Below are 19,370 nucleotides of genomic sequence, written 5' to 3'. Positions count from 1 at the left end.
TTGGAGAAAGCAGTGGGGGAAAAAAACGAAGAAGGCAGTCGGTTCTGTTTTTTCAATTATGCTGTGTTGTTTTTTATAGCATAGTTTCAGACAGACAGAGCTGCAGTTAATGAATCCAGACTGTTTTTCCACCTCTGGGGAACAGACATAGGGGAGGGATAGGGGGATGATGCATGAAGGAGGAGAGAAAAGGAGAATGGGAGGAGATAGAAAAGTCTTCGGCCTCTACCGGAGCCATTTTTTGGAAAGTGAAAAACATGGTGTGGACTTTTTTTCAGTGCTTTCTGTAAAACGTATGAATACTACACAACCTCTTCTTTTTTCCCTGAATTTGGGTATCCACTGTTGGATCAGTGTGGTGTCGGACAGATGTTAAACTCTGTGTTTGAATATTAAGAGTGACATGGGTCACACAGCCCCTCAATATACATACACCTCAGAAATGTTGCTACGCAATGCCAAAGTTCCCTCTTGAGGAAATAAGGTCATTCTTTCTTATTGTCATCTCTCACCTTTCTTTTCCTCTTTCTTACTTTCCTCTGAAATTTTATTTTTTACTGTTTTCCATTTTTTTGAAAACCAAACATTCTTTAAACTGTCTCTTCTTCCCTGAAAGGATGGTTAGTTTTGAAACCATGACTTCTCTGGTATTTCTTGGAAGTTGCTCCACACATCTATAATAAGCTTCTATACAAAGGAATTTGTTCTATCATTTACCCAAAGTAAGCTTTTTTTTTCCAGTAGCAAAAAACAATCCTCCAGTCTCCCCTAAATTGTCACAGTGACCTACTCACCCCAGTAAACATACTCACCCCATAACATACCACCACAGTCAGACCTCCACCCTCGCAACCCGTCTCTGCATGATCAAGACCCCCTGCAGCACGACTCTGGCCCCGTGTCTGTGTTTGTGTGAGAATCAGTGTGTGTGAATGTGCAGAGCAGAACTTGTGGCAGCTGAGAAAATAGAAAACCTGTGGTTTCAGAAGCTTTACTTGCCATACCCCCTCTCTGGTTCATATAGTGCTATATTTCCATCGCTAAGATTACTATTTAAAAGTCTGTGTTTGAAGAAGTATTCAATTTATTTATTCAAAAATTAGAGCTATGGATGAAGACTTTCATTTAAATGTTATTTAAAAATTAAAACATTATATTGGCTGTTTTTCACATCACTACAGTCTAAATGACATTTCATGGAAAAGCAGTTCATGTGAGTTTTACACTACCTTTTAGAATTTCTCTGGTACGATGCTTTGGATTTATGGCTGTAACTTTGTTGTTTTGTTTTAGTTATGGCCCTTGGAAAAATGTGCTCACCTTGAATCTACTTTCTGTTGTCAGCTTTTATTTGAAAGTGACAGTGGCGATACACAGAAGTTCAAGGGAAAAGTCTCTGAATGCTACTTTACAAAACAAGTCACCAACTTGCTAACAGCTAGCTCCATGTGTGTGCCTAAATTAAACATAGGGTTGAGTATTCATCAGGAAAATAATGTGTTTTGCTACCCAAGATGGCTATTTGTTGTAACTTAAGTAAAATTTGTCCATCTGTTAGTAAAGTTACTCCATGCTGTCGATGTATCAATGACTACAGATTGTTCGGGCCTGAGTGCAATAAAAACCACCTGCCAGCTCAACACGCCATATTTTTTTCTTGATGATAAGTTGCTGTTAGCACATACTTGATTCTTTTTCTCTTACAACAGATTAACATCCAGTTCACTGTTTCCAGGAGCTAGCTGCTGGCTAGTTGCTAGCGTTGTTCGGTATAGCTAAGCTTTGCTTACACCAGACATTAGGTGCTTGCTGCTAGCTGGTTGACCCTTTTTCCCTCCCCAATTCTTACAGCGTATATCAAAGAGCTAGCTGTTAGTTAGCTAGCTGCTTGCCTTGTTGGACAGTTAGCACACATTTTCAGACGTGTCATAACTGCTTAATGTACTGCATTACAATACGGTGCTGGCAAAAACCGTTACAAAATATGTTTGGAAGATGTGACAAAATGAAATATTTGTTTTTCATTACTGAATAATATTTCAGAATCACAACCCATTTCACAAACTATAACATATTTCTTGAAAATCTGAATTTTCAAAGAATAACTCACCATAGCCATCACATATTTTGACATGGTTGTATAAAGTTTCACAAAGAATACTCAGAAAAGTGTGAGAAACTAAAAAGCTCATTAGTTGGGTAAATGAACACAGTTCTTCCTCACTGCTTGCTGCAGTAAATTGATCATTCTGGATCTTTTACTCCTTCACATGTCCTTTCATTTTGCTTAAACAATAGCTTTCTGTCTCCGATCCTTGGCTCAGACCCAGTGTGGCTGAGCTGGTGTTTGAGGAAATAGGAGGAGGAGGGAATGAGGGAGAAGGGTATGTTAACGTCTCATGTTATTTTTTTCTCTACTGTAGGACCCTCTGTGGTCCTACACCACACACAGAACAGTTCATGGAGCTGGTCAATGCTAGTTCTTTTTTTTTCTTTAATAGTCTAGTCTGTAGTGAAATACTGTAGTCTGTCAATGTTACATAAATTGTGAGTGTGATGCCAGGTAAACACGTGTAGGAGTTTTATTTTTATTGATGTGTGGGGCATGGTAAGCTAAGCCTTGGGAAAATAAAACTAGAGAAAACAGCAACATGGCTTCGCTACATCTGAGTTAAAACACACCCTTTGAAGCAACAGGCTGTGTCATATTCTGTCTGTCTAGTTGAGTTTGAATGACAGACACATTACTTAGACACATACTAAGTGATGTTGTCTGTCATCTCTTTTGACAGTTGAGCAAGTTGCCCCCTGTCCAAACCTGAAAACCTGAACTGGATATGAATGTGTGTGTTGCTGTTTCAGAGCTGTTGGAGTAGCTGCAATGCAGTATTGCTGACTAATAAACTTCATCACATGACTCTTTGTCAGACTTCTTACTCATATGCTGCAAGTGTGAGCCACCTATCAAATCTTCTTCCTCTTTACCTGTAGACAGAATCAGTTTAGGGGTTGGTTTTTCATCTTCCTGTGTCTCCAGTGTCCTTTTTTACCCCCTTCTCTCCTCTCATCATGTCTCCGCCTCCTCTCTCCCTCCAGATGTGGAGCAGATGGCCATTGACTGGCTTACAGGAAACTTCTACTTTGTGGATGACGTGGACGACAGGATCTTTGTGTGTGACAAGGATGGGCAAACATGTGTCACCCTCCTGGACCAGGAGCTGTACAACCCTAAAGGCATTGCTCTGGACCCTACCATGGGGTCAGTTTGATCACTTTCCATCAAATTCATAAAATCAAACACAGACAGATGCAGATGGAGACACCATGTATATGTGCTAGTTTATTAGATGCACACAGATAAACTTGTAATTAGGAATCTTTGGTAACTCTCAGGAACATTAGAGGTAATCTAGAGTCAGATTTGTGTCATCTGTCAGTGTTGCCTAACTTTCAAACAACAAGTTGAAGTGGGGGGAAGACTAAATGGAGGCTTTGACATTGGAGTAATTGAACGCAGATGTTTGGTAGCTCTGTGGTATGCTGACGCTAGAGTTTGAGTGAAAAAAAACTTGATTTTGTAACAGCTCTTTTTGTTTAGGACCAGACTTTATAACTGAATTCCTGAAAGTGTTTGTATAACTGCGGTGCATGCCTGCCTGTGTGAGTGTACGTGCATATTGGAGAGGAAAAAAAAATTAAACTCAAGAAATTGAGAATGCCCTTGCATGAGTGTGAGTGGAAACACTAGCTTGTGGCTGCATGCTCACCTCCCAGTATCCATAGCTGTAATTGGTCTCCCAGTAACCAGGTCAGGTGGATTCACTGGAGCTGTTTTCTTTTGATGTTGTCTGCAAGGTCATTAGAGGTGGAGCAAAACAGCAACACAGCAATATCTTTTTATGCTCTCCTTTGTCATCCTTTGTTTGTTGTGTGAAAGATCAATGAAGACAAATCTCTGAAGACGTCCCTCATTGGCGTTTTATTGTTAAAGGAAATTTTCCAAAAGATTTAAAGAAACATGATTAATTTTCTGCTTCTCACAGTTCACCAGTTTCTGGTCTTGGGCTGACTCCATGGGATGGAGTAAAGTTTAGCTTAGTTTAGACAGGAAATCCCTAAGTGTTTGAATGTTATTATGTTTGTGTTTAGGAAGTGTAAAACTTGTGAAAAGGAGGACAATGCCCTGACTAACATTGTACTTGCATAAAAACTGTTTTTGAGATAAATCTTGATAAATTTCAGCATTTAAAAATCACTGTTTATGCCAATAATTAGCCTAACTCAGTGAAGAATAACTTCAACAATGGCCTTCTTTTTTTGTCTTTTTTTTGCTAAATAATCCTAATTATTAAGTCTCCTTTAAATAAAATAAAGGTGATAAGTCACCTATAGCACAGCTAAATAAGGTAAAAATGAAACAATGATAACTCCAGGTGAACTCATCAGGGCTCATCTTTGTTTCCCATAGGAAGGTTTTCTTTACAGACTACGGTCAGATCCCGAAGGTGGAGCGCTGTGACATGGACGGACAGAACAGAACCAAGCTCGTGGACAGTAAAATCGTGTTCCCACACGGTATCACGCTTGACCTGGTCAGTAGGCTGGTGTACTGGGCTGATGCCTATCTGGACTACATTGAGGTTGTGGATTATGAAGGCAAGAACCGGCACACCATCATCCAAGGCCTGCTGGTAAGAACAGCAACACCTGTGTTCTACTAACAGAAAGATAATCTCTCTTTAGGTTTTTGTGTTTGTAGCCTTTTCATAAAGCGTTACAACTCCTGAGTGCTTAAGAGTTCCCTATGCATCTATAACACACCTGATGTTTCTCCTGTGTGCTCCTGTAATGTCTTCTTGCACAATGATTAATGAGCAGAGACAAGATGTTGGACGTTTGCCTTTTCATTAAAGCTGCTGATTAATTGTGTCTAATACTGAGTGTGTTGTGTAGCTGCTGCAGCGTTGGTGGAGCACAGTGGCTCTTAAATGTGTTACCATACCTTTTACTGTGATCTGTGGAGAAGTAATGGCTTCATTTACTCACTGAGCCAGAGGGTACAGACAGGGACACACAATCAAACCAGCATGTTTTGCTTTGTGTGTGTTAGCACCTGTTATACGGCATTAGCAGATGCTCATCCTTCAAGTAAAGGTTAAAAGAAAGTGAGTTATTGATGGTGCTTAGTACAGGCTGTTTTATTGGAAGTGTATATCTGTTCAAGGCCTAACATGCTTTTTTTTTTTTTGCTTTCTTTTGACAGTTCAACTAAGAGTAAAAACACACTTAAAGTTCAAAGCTGAACACATGGGGTCCCGATGATGAAAAAAAGTATCTATGAGAGTTATACTAGTAAAACATTTGGGTTTGGTAATGTTAAGAGAAGCAACATTTTTTCCTCACATGCCTTTAGTTTTCTGGTTGGTCTTAGGAAGATCTGGGAGAAAAGGAGACAAATTATGCAATAATTTTTCCTGTCAGTGTGAGAGCAGCAGGTTTCCATACTGGGTGCTTCCTCTGCAGAGCTCTGCACTCTAACCTATGATCAGAACATTTTCATCTTCCTGTGAGTGTGTGTCTCTCTCTGGTGCAGCAAGCTCCTAGCAGCCTGCTGTGACAGACCACAATGACACCTCAGGTTTTCTGCCGCTGCTGCATGGGACACTGAGTCACTGTCTATGTTTGCTTGATCCTAAGGTCCCCGCCCTGCTTTTCTTCCTCTTTTCCTGTGCGATAGAAGCAAGTTGGTTTGTGAATTTGTTTCTATTGAGAGCAGCAGGAGTTCTCCTGGTTTCTCAAAACTGTGTCATAGTGTAAAATCGCTGCAAGCCATGTGAAAAGGAAGAAAGATTGGTTCTCAAACCAAAGGAATAGAAATAAATACATTAAAGCATCCAGAAAGAATTTTGGTAAATGGTTTTATGTGTTATGTTGCAGATCCCTGCAACAAAGATACATTTTCATGCTACATTACTATTCAGCACTCATGTTAAATTCAACCAACCTCATGAGAAAAGCGAACAAAAAATTGTTACATGAAGGATAATTCTCTTTTTTTGGTTAGTTGTCTTGGTATGATTGGACGATGAGACTGAAGCTCTCCATAAGCAGAAAAATAGTGACTCACTTTGATAAAGTGCAATTCTATCCATCATTATGAATCACGTCATTTTCCATAGTAGTTGGCAGTTTCAGGTATTACTGCTTTGTAATCAAGTTTAAAAATACAAAGCTAAGAACATCTGTGCAGTTCTCTCACTTTTTTCCTCAGCTTCTATTACTCAAACCTCAACCAAAATGTTGCATCTTGGCCGATACAGTCTCCGCCAGAGCATGTAAAACTCTCAACAAGCTCAGGATGTATGATGTTTATACAGTATGAGCAGTAATCTGTCTTAAAGCCATGAAGAGCAGGAAGTAGCACAGATAAATTTGGAACTGTCTTGTTTCCATAATAAATTTCTGTGTTTACTGGGTAAAGGTAAAAGATAAACAGTGTCACTAAGTGCCTATGACTTATTACCATCTCCCCCTGTTACTCTCTCCTTCCTCCCTTTCCACATCTCCCTACTTCCTTTCCACACTCTTTTCAAGATCGAGCACCTGTACGGGTTGACAGTGTTTGAAAACTATCTGTATGCCACCAACTCAGACAACTCCAACATGCAGCCTAAAACCAGCGTGATTAGGGTCAACCGCTTCAACAGCACAGACTACCAAGTCGTGACCAGAGTGGACAAAGGAGGAGCGTTGCATGTGTACCACCAGAGACGTCAGCCGCCAGGTAGACTGCACACACAAAGGCTTTTATATCTCACACTGTTCCAAATACATTAACAATAGCTACAGCTCCCTTGACCTAATTTCCCGCCGTATTTGTGTTCAGTGCGTAGCCATGCATGTGAGGTGGACCAGTTTGGGAAGGCTGGAGGCTGCTCGGACATCTGCCTGCTGGGAAACAGCCACAAGACGCGAACCTGCCGCTGTCGCTCGGGATTCAGTCTGGGCAGTGATGGCAAGTCCTGCAAAAGTGAGTGAGACAACAGTGAAATGAAATAATGATGACTACAAAGGGACTCCAGTTGTTACTGTGAGAGGGCTGTCAAAATACTCTTTTACACATCAGCAGTTACAGTTATTCTGGTACATGTACTTCTGAGGGTACTGCTGCAGTTTTCACTTGTTTTATGGAAAGGCTGCAAATCTAGTTCTAGTTTAATGGCAAGCTCTAGTTTAAATCATATGTCTATAAAGAATTATGTTTGCTTATTCGCTTATTGATGCTTGTTAGAGTCAGAATAAAGTCTTATAAACCCATTTATAAGTTGTATAAATGCAGTTGAAGTCTTTATTGATGTGCTTATGCTGCATTATAAGTGGTTGACAGCTAAAAGTTGCCCAGTGGCTGAAATGATTTAATATATTACTAACAAGAGAAATGTCAGGGCTAGCTTAGCCCTTGTTACAGTAAGGTAGAAATGATCTTAGGCCTGCCCTTTTTTAAAAGAGCTGTTTAAAAAGTGAAAGTAGGCTCAGACCTTAGTTTGAGGTAACACAACACAGAATACTAAATGTAAATGTTGAGTTAGAGTAAATGTGAGCAGTTAAAAGAAGTCAGCTAGAAAGTAAAAACACTTTTCTGAAAGTCATGAGTAATAGTGGATAAACCAAAAGTCTAAAATCTGGTATCAAGTTTGTGGAACAACAATGAAAGCCTTAAGGCTAGATTGTAGTTGACACTGAACTGAAATGATCTGAAAGTTGCCAAAATGAATACATTTATCAAAAAAATTGTGAAAATTAGTGACTAAGAATGGCACTTTTTATATTGAATACCCTATTGCATAAATGATTTCATCATTTAGTAGATAGCTAATGGTTTTAATGTTGCTATAAAAACAGTCAGAGATGGAATAAATTGTCAAAAGCAGTTTATTAAATATAACTAGCTCAATGAAAAATTGTCAGTAATAATAGTTGTATCTTCTTGTGTATACTAGAAGTATTGTGTTGTTTGGACAAACAAACCTAAATCAGCTCATTTGGTAGGATTTAGGGGAAATGTCTGACAGAGAGGACTGGAAGCCCCTATACTGTAGCATAGACTCAGCACATCCAGATGTGATGTGTGCATGCTCCCTGCCTAACTGTAAGTATTACCTGATGAGCTGCAGTGATGCAGCTCTGCTGACCTGAAGCCAAGGGCAGCCAGGGTTGGATCAAGGATGCAGTTCCCCCATGGGCTCTGGGCTGGGAGAGAGTGATGCAAAAATAAGAAGAGCAACAACATAACAGTGTCAGACTCTCCACCTCTCTGCTGACCTCCACATGAAGCCGCCAGGCTGATTCAGCTTGTTCTGAAAAATGTTTTAATATTCTATCAACCAGTAATGTCATCACATTAATCTACCTGCTGAGAGTTAACTGTCCTTGAGAATGACACAGTCAGTTAAACAAAAGGCAGCACCACATCCTCCTGCTCCACCTCTCTTTACTGCTCAGCTTCTAGATTGAAAAAAAACAAACAATTTATTTTCTCTGCGAGTTTTTGGCCTTGCATGTTATTTGCTTGTTGAATGAATATACATTGTTTGAAAGGAAAAGGCAATCATGAGTCAGGGTTTAGTTTTCTGATTCACCATCAACTAAAGTGGTAGAGAGCAAGATAAAATCAGTTGAAAGGTTCAGAGTTAAAAGCTTCTTGACACATAAACTAAGGTCTAACCTTCTGTCTTTTTTCCTGCAGAACCTGAGCATGAGCTTTTCCTGGTGTATGGTAAAGGTCGCCCAGGGGTCATCAGAGGGATGGATTTGAATGCGAAGGTGCCAGATGAGTACATGATCCCCATAGAGAACCTGATGAATCCCAGAGCTCTGGACTTTCACGCTGAGAGCGAGTTCATTTACTTTGCTGACGCCACCAGCTACATCATCGGCCGACAGAAGATTGATGGAACAGAGAGGGATACCATTGTGAAAGAAGGTATGCTTATAACAGCTGACGGGGCTCAGAAACAAAGATAGTAGTCTGTAGACTATATTTAGTGTGAAGTTGAGGTTTATGAGAAGATCTTGCAGTCAGTGATGTTTATTGTGTTTTCTCATATCGGCTCTAAAAAGTCTGTTTTTTTTCACAGGAATCCACACGGTAGAAGGCATCGCCGTGGACTGGATGGCTGACAACTTGTACTGGACAGATGACGGGCCTAAGAAAACCATCAGCGTGGCTCGGCTGGAGAAGGCTTCACAGACCCGCAAAACCCTTATTGAGGGGAAAATGACGCACCCTCGCGCAATTGTTGTGGATCCTGTGAATGGGTAAGGAGGGTGAAGAGGTGGAGGGAGTGATTTTAGTTCAGAGAAAATTCATGACTGTTGGTGAAAGATTGGTAGCTGTTAGGCCTGGGACGATAGTCAGTAAATCATTTTATAATATGATAAATGAAATGAACTCAATCATTTTTCTGACCTCAGTGTATCGCCATGTGCATGCTTGTTTGTTTTCGTCATCCCTCGCCTCCAAACAGGCTGGAATCAAGAGGGTTCACAATGTGCATCGCTCACAGCCCCTGTAGCTGAATGAACAGAGTGAACCCTCTTGTCAGTTATCTGAATTCATTGTCTCTAAGGCAGTGTTCTCAATTCCGGTCCTGGGGCCCCCCTGCCCTGCATGTTTTAGATGTTACCCTACTCCAGCACATCTGATTCAAATGAATGGCTCGTTATCAGGCTCGAGCAGAGCTCGATGACGAGCTGATCATTTGAATCAGGTGTGTTGGATTCGGGTAACATCTAAAGCATGCAGGGCAGGGGGGCCCCAGGACCGGAATTGAGAAACACTGCTCTAAGGGGAGGCGGGGCTGCTAGCATCAGGCTAGTGTAAAACGCACAGAGGGCAGCAAGTGAGCCTTGTGAGTGTGTAAGGGGCAACACAGGTTGAGGTGGTGGTAGTTCTTAGGAAAAAAAGATGACTGTAAAGTGAGATGCCACAGCCTCAAATTAGAAATATTTCAGATTCAAACCGAGTGAGCAAGGTGAGCCCATCAGCACAGACAAGCCAGTGTGCAGCAACAAAAAAAGGCAACACAACAAACTCCTATACCCATTTAAAATACAACCACCCAAACCAGTTTTACCCTAACCCTAACCCAGCTGCGGAAGAAACTAAACCTGCAGATGCAGAGCCTTTGTCCCGACAGTCAACACTCACTGAGGAGTTTGAGCGACAAAGTTAATACAAACAGGCCGTGCAAATTTGTGTGCGCTCACAGCAAGTGTATCCTGAAGGCTTAAAACTGAGACAACTGGACTGTTTATAGTTTAGGATGAAGCTGATGAAGCCTCATGGATGAGAGAAGAATGTCTTACATACTTAAACATCTATATGAAAATGTCTATAAATACTTATATAAATGGTTAATTTGGTCTCAAAATAATATTGTCAATAATATCATTCATCGTCGATTATTGTGGGAGAATATATTGTCTGACAAAATTTATTATCAGCCCAGGCCTGGTAGCTTAACAGCCCATGTAGAGACTTAAGCTGTTGTTTTTTTTGGTTATCCATCTCCAGGTTAACTATCAGCTTATCCCTCACTTGCAGTTTGACTTGTCTCTCATGTTCATTGGTTTCATTATTGACCACTTTTAATGGTTGCTACCAATGTTAATTCACAATTTTTTAGAATTTTCAAGAATCTTTTGTTGACCGTTATCTCTGTGAAATCTGTTAAGCTGTTACATCCCACTCATATCCCACTATTCAATGAAGCACATGGACCATTTCTGCATTAACTGATGTATTTCCTCCAAAGCTTTTGGGCACACAGGCGTATCTTTCTTACACTATTTCAAATAGCTCTTAATCTTGCTCTGTATGGATATGTCTTATCGATCTGACCTCATGGGCTCTCTAGTGTGAAAAAAAAAATGCTGCCATAAGCACGCATACACTGTTTGGATTGCTAGTGGCAGGGTGATGTGTGTCCACACACTTCCCAGGGGAAAGGCACTTGCCTCCACTAATGCCTGTAATCAGTCAGGCTCAGGGAGAGAAGCGAGAAGGAGGAAAAATCTGCAGAAAAGAAAGGAGAGGGGGAATATGAAAAGTTAATGCTAATGCCAATCATCTTCCAGTAAGGGGGATTGTGTTCAGTTTTGCAAAATATTCCTGACAGCTGAGGCTCACAGGCTGCGTCTAGATCAGTGGAGAAGATTGACATGTCTTTAAGTTCCTGGTTTGCCTGTGGGTGATGGGCTGAAAGGAACCATGCTGCTGCCTCAGTGGATGCTCTGATGAGTGTTGCGCTTTAGGGGGACCTAGCTAAAATGCTGTCACCTATCTTAATGCCAAGAGATTTTTCATGTTGACTGGACAAATATAGTCTCTTTTCTATCTTGCTGTCACATGTCAGTCAGCATTACAGCTCTCTCCCTCTGCTTCAGGTGGATGTACTGGACAGACTGGGAGGAGGACCCTAAGGAGAGCAAAAGAGGCAAAATTGAGCGTGCTTGGATGGACGGTTCAAACAGAAATGTATTCCTGACCAGCAAAACAGTGTTGTGGCCCAACGGCCTGAGTCTGGACATCCCACAGGGAATCCTCTACTGGGTGGACGCCTACTATGACCGCATTGAGATGGTCTACCTCAACAGCTCAGAGCGCAAGGTCAGCACTGGCTCGCCATCATTGGGATTATTTTACTGTGGCATAAAGGCAGAGTGGTGCACAGGAATCATGGCAGGGGGATTATTTTGACAGGGTCTGACATGTGCTGAGAGAGCTCATAAGGAATGTGTTTGAAAGCAGTGGAGGACTGTGTGTGTGGTCCATCATTTTCAGGCTGAAGTCTGTGGGCTTTAGCCCTTTTAATACATCTTAGCCTTTAGCAATTTGTTGTTTTAACTAGTGTGTTTGCTGGGTTAAGTGTTGCTCTGTGGCAAAGTTTTCAGCCTTTAAATACTAATAGAGTGTCTGGAGTTTTATACTCTATTTAATATGAATGTATTAAAAATTATTACTCAAACTGAAGAGGTTACTTTATGGCCACTTTGCTGAAATTAACTCAGGCATTCTGACAATGTAATTAAACTTATGAAGCATAATGAAATGATACATGCATCACATTTCATCTTCTCTTGTATTTAATCTACAGGATGTGTTTGAAAATGTTTTGAACTGTAATTCTTGGCACAGAGTCTGTTTTGAAGACACATTTGACCATTTTTGTTGCTTTTCTCACATTACCAGACTGTGTACGAAGGTCAGGAGCTGAACCACGCCTTTGGCCTCTGCCACTATAAACACTTCTTGTTCTGGAACGAGTATCGCAGCGGCAGCATTTACAAGCTGGACACCACTACTGGCACTGCCACTCTGCTGCGTGACGAGAGACCGCCCATCTTTGAAATCCGCATGTACGACCCCCAACAGCAGCAAGGTACAAGACATGAATCTTTTCTTGTTCACACTGTGAAAATTAAAATCTAGGCAAGGGTCTATGTCTTAGTTTCTAATTTATTATTTATTTTTCATTAAATTTTCTTTTTATTTGTGACATAGAACATTTTGAGTACAATTGTACAACATTCAAGCCTTAAGTACATAACAAGTAAACTTCTTTCTTATCTCCTTGAATACTATTTAAAACTTATAACTACATTTTAGCCTCTGTGGACTATTTTTTTTTTCTTTTAATTAAAAAAACTATGCATCCAGAGAGAAAGTACCAAAAATAAAATAAATCAAGCAGTATCAGCAATCTGGCCTGATAAACCTTGAAACAATACCAATGAAATATACTATTATGATACAATAAATTAGAATTAATAACAAGAGTAAATGTTTTAAAAAAGAATAAATTGATGTTCCTACAGTGCATTCAGACAAAATAATTAGGTCTCAGAGGTTTGACATATTTTACTCATTTTGCCCAGTGTGACCTGAAAGTGTCTTGCTTTAAGCTTAAAGAGAAAGTTACCTTTTCCACCCGACAAATTTCATTTGTCACATCTATCCAATTACTTACTGTAAGTCCAGCCTGCATCGACCAGTTTTTGGGGAGAGCCTTTTTAGCTGCTGTCAGCAAAATAGTTATCAAGTATTCATCAACACCTTTTACTTTAGGGGAAATATGATTTAGATACATAGTTTTGAAATCAAAAGGTATTGTGATGTTAAAAATGCTCAGTATAGTTTTGTGTATTTCTTTCAAGTAATACTGAATTTTTTTGGCATTCCCAGAAAATTTGGAAGTGGTTTGCAACAAGACACCCACATGCACCACCATTATCATACTGAGCCTTCAGATAAAGAGAGATGAAAAAGCGAGCCATATTCTTCCAGCAATATTCCCTCCATGCCTTTGTCTTATTTTCAATAAAAATGTCTTGTGAGATAAGTCCAGAATAATGTCTCAATTCAACATATTTAAAGACTGAAAGAAAGCCTGATTTACTTCCAGAAATTTTAGGATAGGGTAAGAAAGATTTGTTTCTTCATGTTTTTTTAAATAAAAACTAAACAAGTCCAATATTTTTTCCCCTTTGACACATTTTCTTTTACTCGGTACAAACATTTCAGGCATCCTCTTTGTATTTGAACATTTTGAGACCTAAAGACTAAAATTATGACAAACACTTGTTTAGATTTCAAGTTTTTGCACTGTATCCATTTACGTAAATCAAGAAATACAGGCTATATAAATATAGTACATGAAACATCAGCATTACTTTTTGTATTGACAAAATTTATTGGCCCTTTCACATTTGAATGTTTCTCTCACATACTAAGGCTCCAATGCGTGTCGTGTGTACAACGGAGGCTGCAGCAGTCTGTGCCTGGCCATACCAGGGGGCCGGCAGTGTGCCTGTGCAGACGACCAAATACTAGACCTGGCAGATAACACCAGCTGCAAAGGTAAGAACACCTCTTTTACTCAATCCGTTTATGTGCATGAGAGTGTGTGAGTCTCAAGTGTTATTTTTCATGACCTTTTATTTTGCTCCGCTGCATACACAAGGGTTTTATTTCTGGTATGTTGGAGGAGATGAGTCAGGCTGTGCAAATGTGACCGTGTGATTCTAGGAAGTGTTTGACAAAGAATTGAGCAAACAGGGGGGCTAAAATTGCAAAAGCAGCTGTGTTATGCAAGGGAGTCCTGTTAAACCCCCTGCGTGGTACATTCAAGATGATGGCTTTCCCGTACAAGTGATGCTGTTATTTTGTGTGACCGGTGAATGTGTTCATTCACGCTCATTTCTATTCATCGTGCCTCAGTGTTGAAGAGGAGGTTTTGAGTTGTGGGCTTCTTGTTTTGTTTACATTGTTGCAAAATTTTACTCAAAACTGTATCTTATTCACATCCCTTCTATTCTTTTTTCCCTCTACTTCTCCTCCACCAGCCAACCCGTCATACATACCCCCTCCTCAGTGCCAGCCCGGGGAGTTTGCTTGCAAGAACAACCGCTGCATCCAGGAGCGCTGGAAGTGTGATGGAGACAATGACTGTCTGGACAACAGCGATGAGGCTCCTGAGCTGTGCCGTGAGTTACACAACACACACAGGCACACCCTTCATTTGACAGTTTTTTGAAACAGCTTCTCCTCCTGTTGGTACTGAGTCATATGATCTCTGGCAGTCTGAATTTGAGTGTCTGGTGTTGCCAGAATAAAATGAAAGAGCAGAAATCTAGTGAGTATGTGTTTGCAAGTACTAATTTTGTGTATAAGTGAGCACATGATATGAAAACGTGTGTGTGTGAGTGTTTGTGGAAGGAGGAATGTAGCAATGTCTGTGTGTCTGGAAAAATCTCCCTGTGTCTGTCTGTGGTTGAAGTGCAGACATGCTCCTGTCCCAGACAAAATGAAAGCCTGTCCAGAGAGAAAAACTGAAATAAGCTCATGAAATATAACAACTCTTCTCTTTGACTCATTCCTATGTCTGAATATTCTTTGTTCTCTTTCTGCTCTTCAATGCGTTTTCCCTTCTCTCCAGACCAGCACACTTGCCCCACGGACAGATTTAAGTGCAAGAACAACCGCTGCATCCCTCTGCGCTGGCTGTGTGATGGCGACAATGACTGCGGGAACGATGAGGATGAATCAAACACCACCTGCTCTGGTACCCTGACAAATATGTTTGAAATTGAAATCTAACTTGCTTGTTTGATGTTCTTTGCTCTCATGAGTTCCTCTGTGCTGTCTTCTAGCCCGTACCTGTCCCCCTAACCAGTATTCCTGTGCTAGTGGGCGCTGCATCCCTATTTCCTGGACCTGTGACCTGGATGATGACTGTGGGGATCGCTCAGATGAGCCTGCATCTTGCGGTTGGTCGATTCATACTTGTGGTCTGGTTTTGGATGAGTGCATATGAGGAAAAAAAAGACATTGTCTGATTCACAAAGCATGTGCAAAGGGTTTAATGCTCCACAAACTGCGCTACAGAGCAGTTGGCACCTCTGTGCGTCAGTGCTGTTTACATATACTTAAACAAGCCATTACGCATCAAACAGGCTCTTATTTATTCAAATAAGCCTCACTGCAAATAACACCTAATTCACTCACACTGGGGCTAAAAGCTACGAGCAGTAAGAGTGAAATATTTTCTGCCAGGTGAGAGTTGGTGGTAACCACGCCACAGTGTTAATAGGTGTTGTTAAAACAACACTTCCACATCTGGAGGGCCTAAAAGCAACAAATCTGAACATGCATTCTGTCAGCAAGATGGAGTATTTGATTACATATTTGTTTATTTTCCAATTTGAATGAGCTGTTATTTGCCTGCTCGCTATAGGCAGGTTGATATAATCTTCATAATTTGTGTAAAATCGGTCATCAATCAACACCACTCATGGTTAAGACTCTCAAACGATCTCAGTCCGAGGTGTAGGTACAGACCGCTCAGAGTTGCAGAACTCATGTGGGCATTTTTGTGCTTGAATATCATCAGAGCAATTTACTTTGTGAATCAGATTTGAAAAGAAGAAAATAGCTGAGGCAAATGATGCTTTTATGGCCTCAGTCCATATTTAGTGAACTCCCTCCTCAGTGTTTAGTTTAGCCAGAGGCATAAGCAACAAGTCTAAACTGTTGTTCTGTCCACAGCCTACCCCACCTGTTTCCCCCTCACTCAGTTTACCTGCAACAATGGCCGCTGCATCAACATAAACTGGAGATGTGATAATGGTTAGTATCTGTTCTTTCTTATCTCCTCTTCACTTTCTCTGTGCCTGTTTGAGTGCTGACTCCCTGCCTCCTCTTGTCACAGTTTGCTGTGCATGTTTTGCAGACACTTTCCTTTTTTTTTTTTGCCACCTTGTTGTTGTTGTACGTTGTTACTCTTCGGTCCTGTCTTTTCTGTTGTTCTGTGTTGTTGGGTTTTTTTTGTCCTGTGTCGTTCTGTTTGCCCACTCTTCTGTCTTCCGTTGGTTCTGTCTTTCAGAAAAGGATTGTGGGGACGGCTCTGATGAGTTGAATTGTCCAAACCTGACCGGTTAGTGCATAGATCAACATGCACCAAAACAGCCGTGACGCTAGCTGAGCTCTAAGAGCATCAGTTAGGGCTTGCTTCTCTGCTAATTTCACTTGGCCACAAGCTGAGCCCAAAACTGCTGCTATAAATAAGCTTCTGCGAAATAAAATTTGAAGAAAATGTAAATTTGATTATTTGCATTCATTGCTTTCAAATAGCATCCAAATTCAAAGGGGAACCCAAAGTGTAGATGTGTAGGCAATCAAATCATAAATGAGGGAACACAGTTTTACTGCCGAGTAGATTTTCTTGTCCCTGATGGATATGAAATAAACTGCTCTAAAAAGTGCTAAAGAAATACATTAGGCTGCCCTTACACATTAGTATGGGTACAAAGTGCTTATGATGCTCTGCTGCCAAGCTCAATGTATCACCGCTCGGTACATTCCCTCATGGTGCATGGTGTGATCTATGCAGTTTCTGCCATTATTTACCCTTTTACACCCACTTTCATTTGTATTTCATTGTTTTCACTGTCTGTGACTCTGTCTGCATATTTATATACATTTGCTCCCCATGAGGCAGCGGGTGCCTCATAATGTGAGAGAGTGAGTGTTGTTTGACTGTGTTTGTGTTTCAGATAACGACTGTGGGGACAACAGTGATGAGGCAGGCTGTAGTCACTCGTGCTCAAGCGCTCAATTCAAGTGTAACAGCGGCCGCTGCATCCCAGATTACTGGACCTGTGACGGGGATAATGACTGTGGGGACTACAGTGATGAGACCCATGCAAATTGCACCAATCAGGGTCAGTATTATCCTGACAGTCAGTCAGGTTTTACTCAACCTACCTACGGTTAATAATCTTGTCCTTGCAGCAGGTGTTTTATGTGTGAGAAATAAACATAGACCTTTTCAAAGAAGACCACCATCTTTTAACTATACTCTTACATTTCTTGAGAAAGCTCATTTTTAATATACATTATAACCAGACAAAAACTCCTCTCTGGAGATTTAGAATCAAATAGAATATACTTTATACATTTTCTTTTTTTTATTTTATTTTATTTTTGTTTTATTTCATTTTTTATTTTATTATATATTTTATTCCATACTTTATTTATATACTTTTACACACATATCTTTTCAATACAAAAACCATGACTTAACCCTACCACTTACTTCCTTTGCCTATTTATCATTGAAAATTGGTCAGAAATGCCCGACTTTACATTGCTCCAATTGCTTTAGACTGTTGACGGTTTATCTGGGCTCTTGTTTGTTACGTTGGTGCATGAAAACAACACTTTGGAGAACAATAAAACTAAAGCTACTCACAAAAAGCCACAGGTAACATATTTTACATTAAATATTGAGCACAGCTGTAACACATGCTTGTTTTCATACTACTGGACGGTTACAACTCTGTATTGTTTTGTCATATAATTCCTGACGTGCACCAGATACTAAAACCATGTCCAGACTTCATGTACAGTCATTGGATTTAAAAGGTCCTTGGTGCTTACAGTCACACTGGCACCGACCTGTCTTATACATACTGTTAACACTCAATATAAGCTAGTAAAAAATAACTCTCACATAAAGACACATGGTTTATTTAACCACTTATAGTTTTATATTGGTTAATATTTCCTTCACTGCTGACAGAATAAGAAATTAAAGTCAGTGGCAGCTGTGTTTATGACCACAACAACAAGAATAGACACCTGAATTTGTTTTGCCTTTCTTGTTGCTAAGACTTGTTGCCATCCAGTTTTATAACAAGCATCTCATTAGTTTTGTGTCTTTTGATGTTGCACAATGCCTTGTGTCCTGATGTGATTAAAGTAGGCGGAGACTGAAGAAGATGTTGTCCTAAGGTTTGATTATGTCTCTCTCTCCACAGCAACACGTCCCCCTGGAGGTTGTCACACAGATGAGTTTCAGTGCAGAATGGACGGCCTGTGCATCCCTCTGCGCTGGCGCTGTGATGGGGACACTGATTGCATGGACCTGAGCGATGAGAAGAACTGTGAGGGCGTCACGCACATGTGCGATCCAGCTGTCAAGTTTGGCTGCAGAGACTCTGGTGAGAACAGTCCTAACTAAAAAGCATGTGAATAAGGCATAGCAGGTTTAATTTTTTATCATTTAAGTAATCGCTGCTGTCTGGCTGTAGCCCGCTGTATCAGCAAAGCCTGGGTGTGTGACGGAGACAGTGACTGTGAGGACAACTCGGATGAGGACAATTGTGAGGCGCTGGCGTGTAAGCTGTCCCATCATGTGTGTGCCAACGACTCCACCATCTGCCTGCCTGCAGAGAAACTTTGTGATGGCACTTATGACTGCCCAGATGGCTCTGATGAGAAACTCTGCGGTAAGAGACCACAGATCCCAGGCTAGATTTTAGAACAGGGCACGCCAAAACAGCAAGCAAGACTCTGAAAGCATGATCTCATAACATACACATAAACAGCACTCTCTCTTTGACAGACCTGTGCTCACTGGACAATGGTGACTGCAGCCATAACTGCACAGTGGCCCCTGGCGAGGGGGTGATCTGTTCCTGTCCACTGGGCATGGAGTTAGGGGTCGACAACAAGACCTGTCAAATCCAAAGCTTCTGTGCCAAACACCTGAAGTGCAGTCAGCGCTGTGAACAAGACAAGTTCAGTGTGAAATGTTCCTGCTACGAGGGCTGGGAGCTGGAGCCAGACATGGAGAACTGCAAGAGCACTGGTAAGAAAATGAGAAACCAGCTCAAGAAGGAGAATTATAGTCGAGGGTTGGAGAATTTGAACATTTTACAGGTGGTAGCTGTACGGTGAGGGAGGAATCAGGAATAATGACTTGGTTCAGGACTGCAGAATCAAGAAGGGTGATGTGGGTTTGGGA

The 19,370-nt window shown here is 40.9% G+C and overlaps 1 protein-coding gene across 2 annotated transcripts in view; it reads left to right on the top strand.

Annotated features, from left to right (window-relative positions):
* LOC141788454 (low-density lipoprotein receptor-related protein 1-like) overlaps positions 1-19,370 on the top strand; it is a 103,660-nt gene that overhangs the window by 47,365 nt on the left and 36,925 nt on the right. For both annotated transcript variants that reach the window (XM_074667338.1, XM_074667337.1), the window contains exons 7-23: positions 3,097-3,259; positions 4,469-4,691; positions 6,595-6,784; positions 6,887-7,030; positions 8,747-8,983; positions 9,138-9,318; positions 11,449-11,671; positions 12,254-12,443; positions 13,796-13,921; positions 14,407-14,547; positions 15,000-15,125; positions 15,214-15,330; positions 16,109-16,189; positions 17,116-17,283; positions 18,382-18,564; positions 18,655-18,852; positions 18,969-19,214. In XM_074667338.1, coding sequence (XP_074523439.1) covers positions 3,097-3,259; positions 4,469-4,691; positions 6,595-6,784; positions 6,887-7,030; positions 8,747-8,983; positions 9,138-9,318; positions 11,449-11,671; positions 12,254-12,443; positions 13,796-13,921; positions 14,407-14,547; positions 15,000-15,125; positions 15,214-15,330; positions 16,109-16,189; positions 17,116-17,283; positions 18,382-18,564; positions 18,655-18,852; positions 18,969-19,214 — 2,937 coding nt within the window. The remainder of the gene's footprint in view (positions 1-3,096; positions 3,260-4,468; positions 4,692-6,594; positions 6,785-6,886; positions 7,031-8,746; positions 8,984-9,137; positions 9,319-11,448; positions 11,672-12,253; positions 12,444-13,795; positions 13,922-14,406; positions 14,548-14,999; positions 15,126-15,213; positions 15,331-16,108; positions 16,190-17,115; positions 17,284-18,381; positions 18,565-18,654; positions 18,853-18,968; positions 19,215-19,370) is intronic.

This window comes from Halichoeres trimaculatus, unplaced genomic scaffold (genome assembly GCF_033239565.1).
Source record: "Halichoeres trimaculatus isolate MK-OKI-2021-1 unplaced genomic scaffold, fHalTri1.1 fHalTri1_scaffold_1, whole genome shotgun sequence".
Lineage (NCBI taxonomy): Eukaryota > Metazoa > Chordata > Actinopteri > Labriformes > Labridae > Halichoeres > Halichoeres trimaculatus.
The sequence above is the reverse complement of the archived record's forward strand: the minus strand, read 5'-3'. Positions and strand labels throughout refer to the sequence as shown.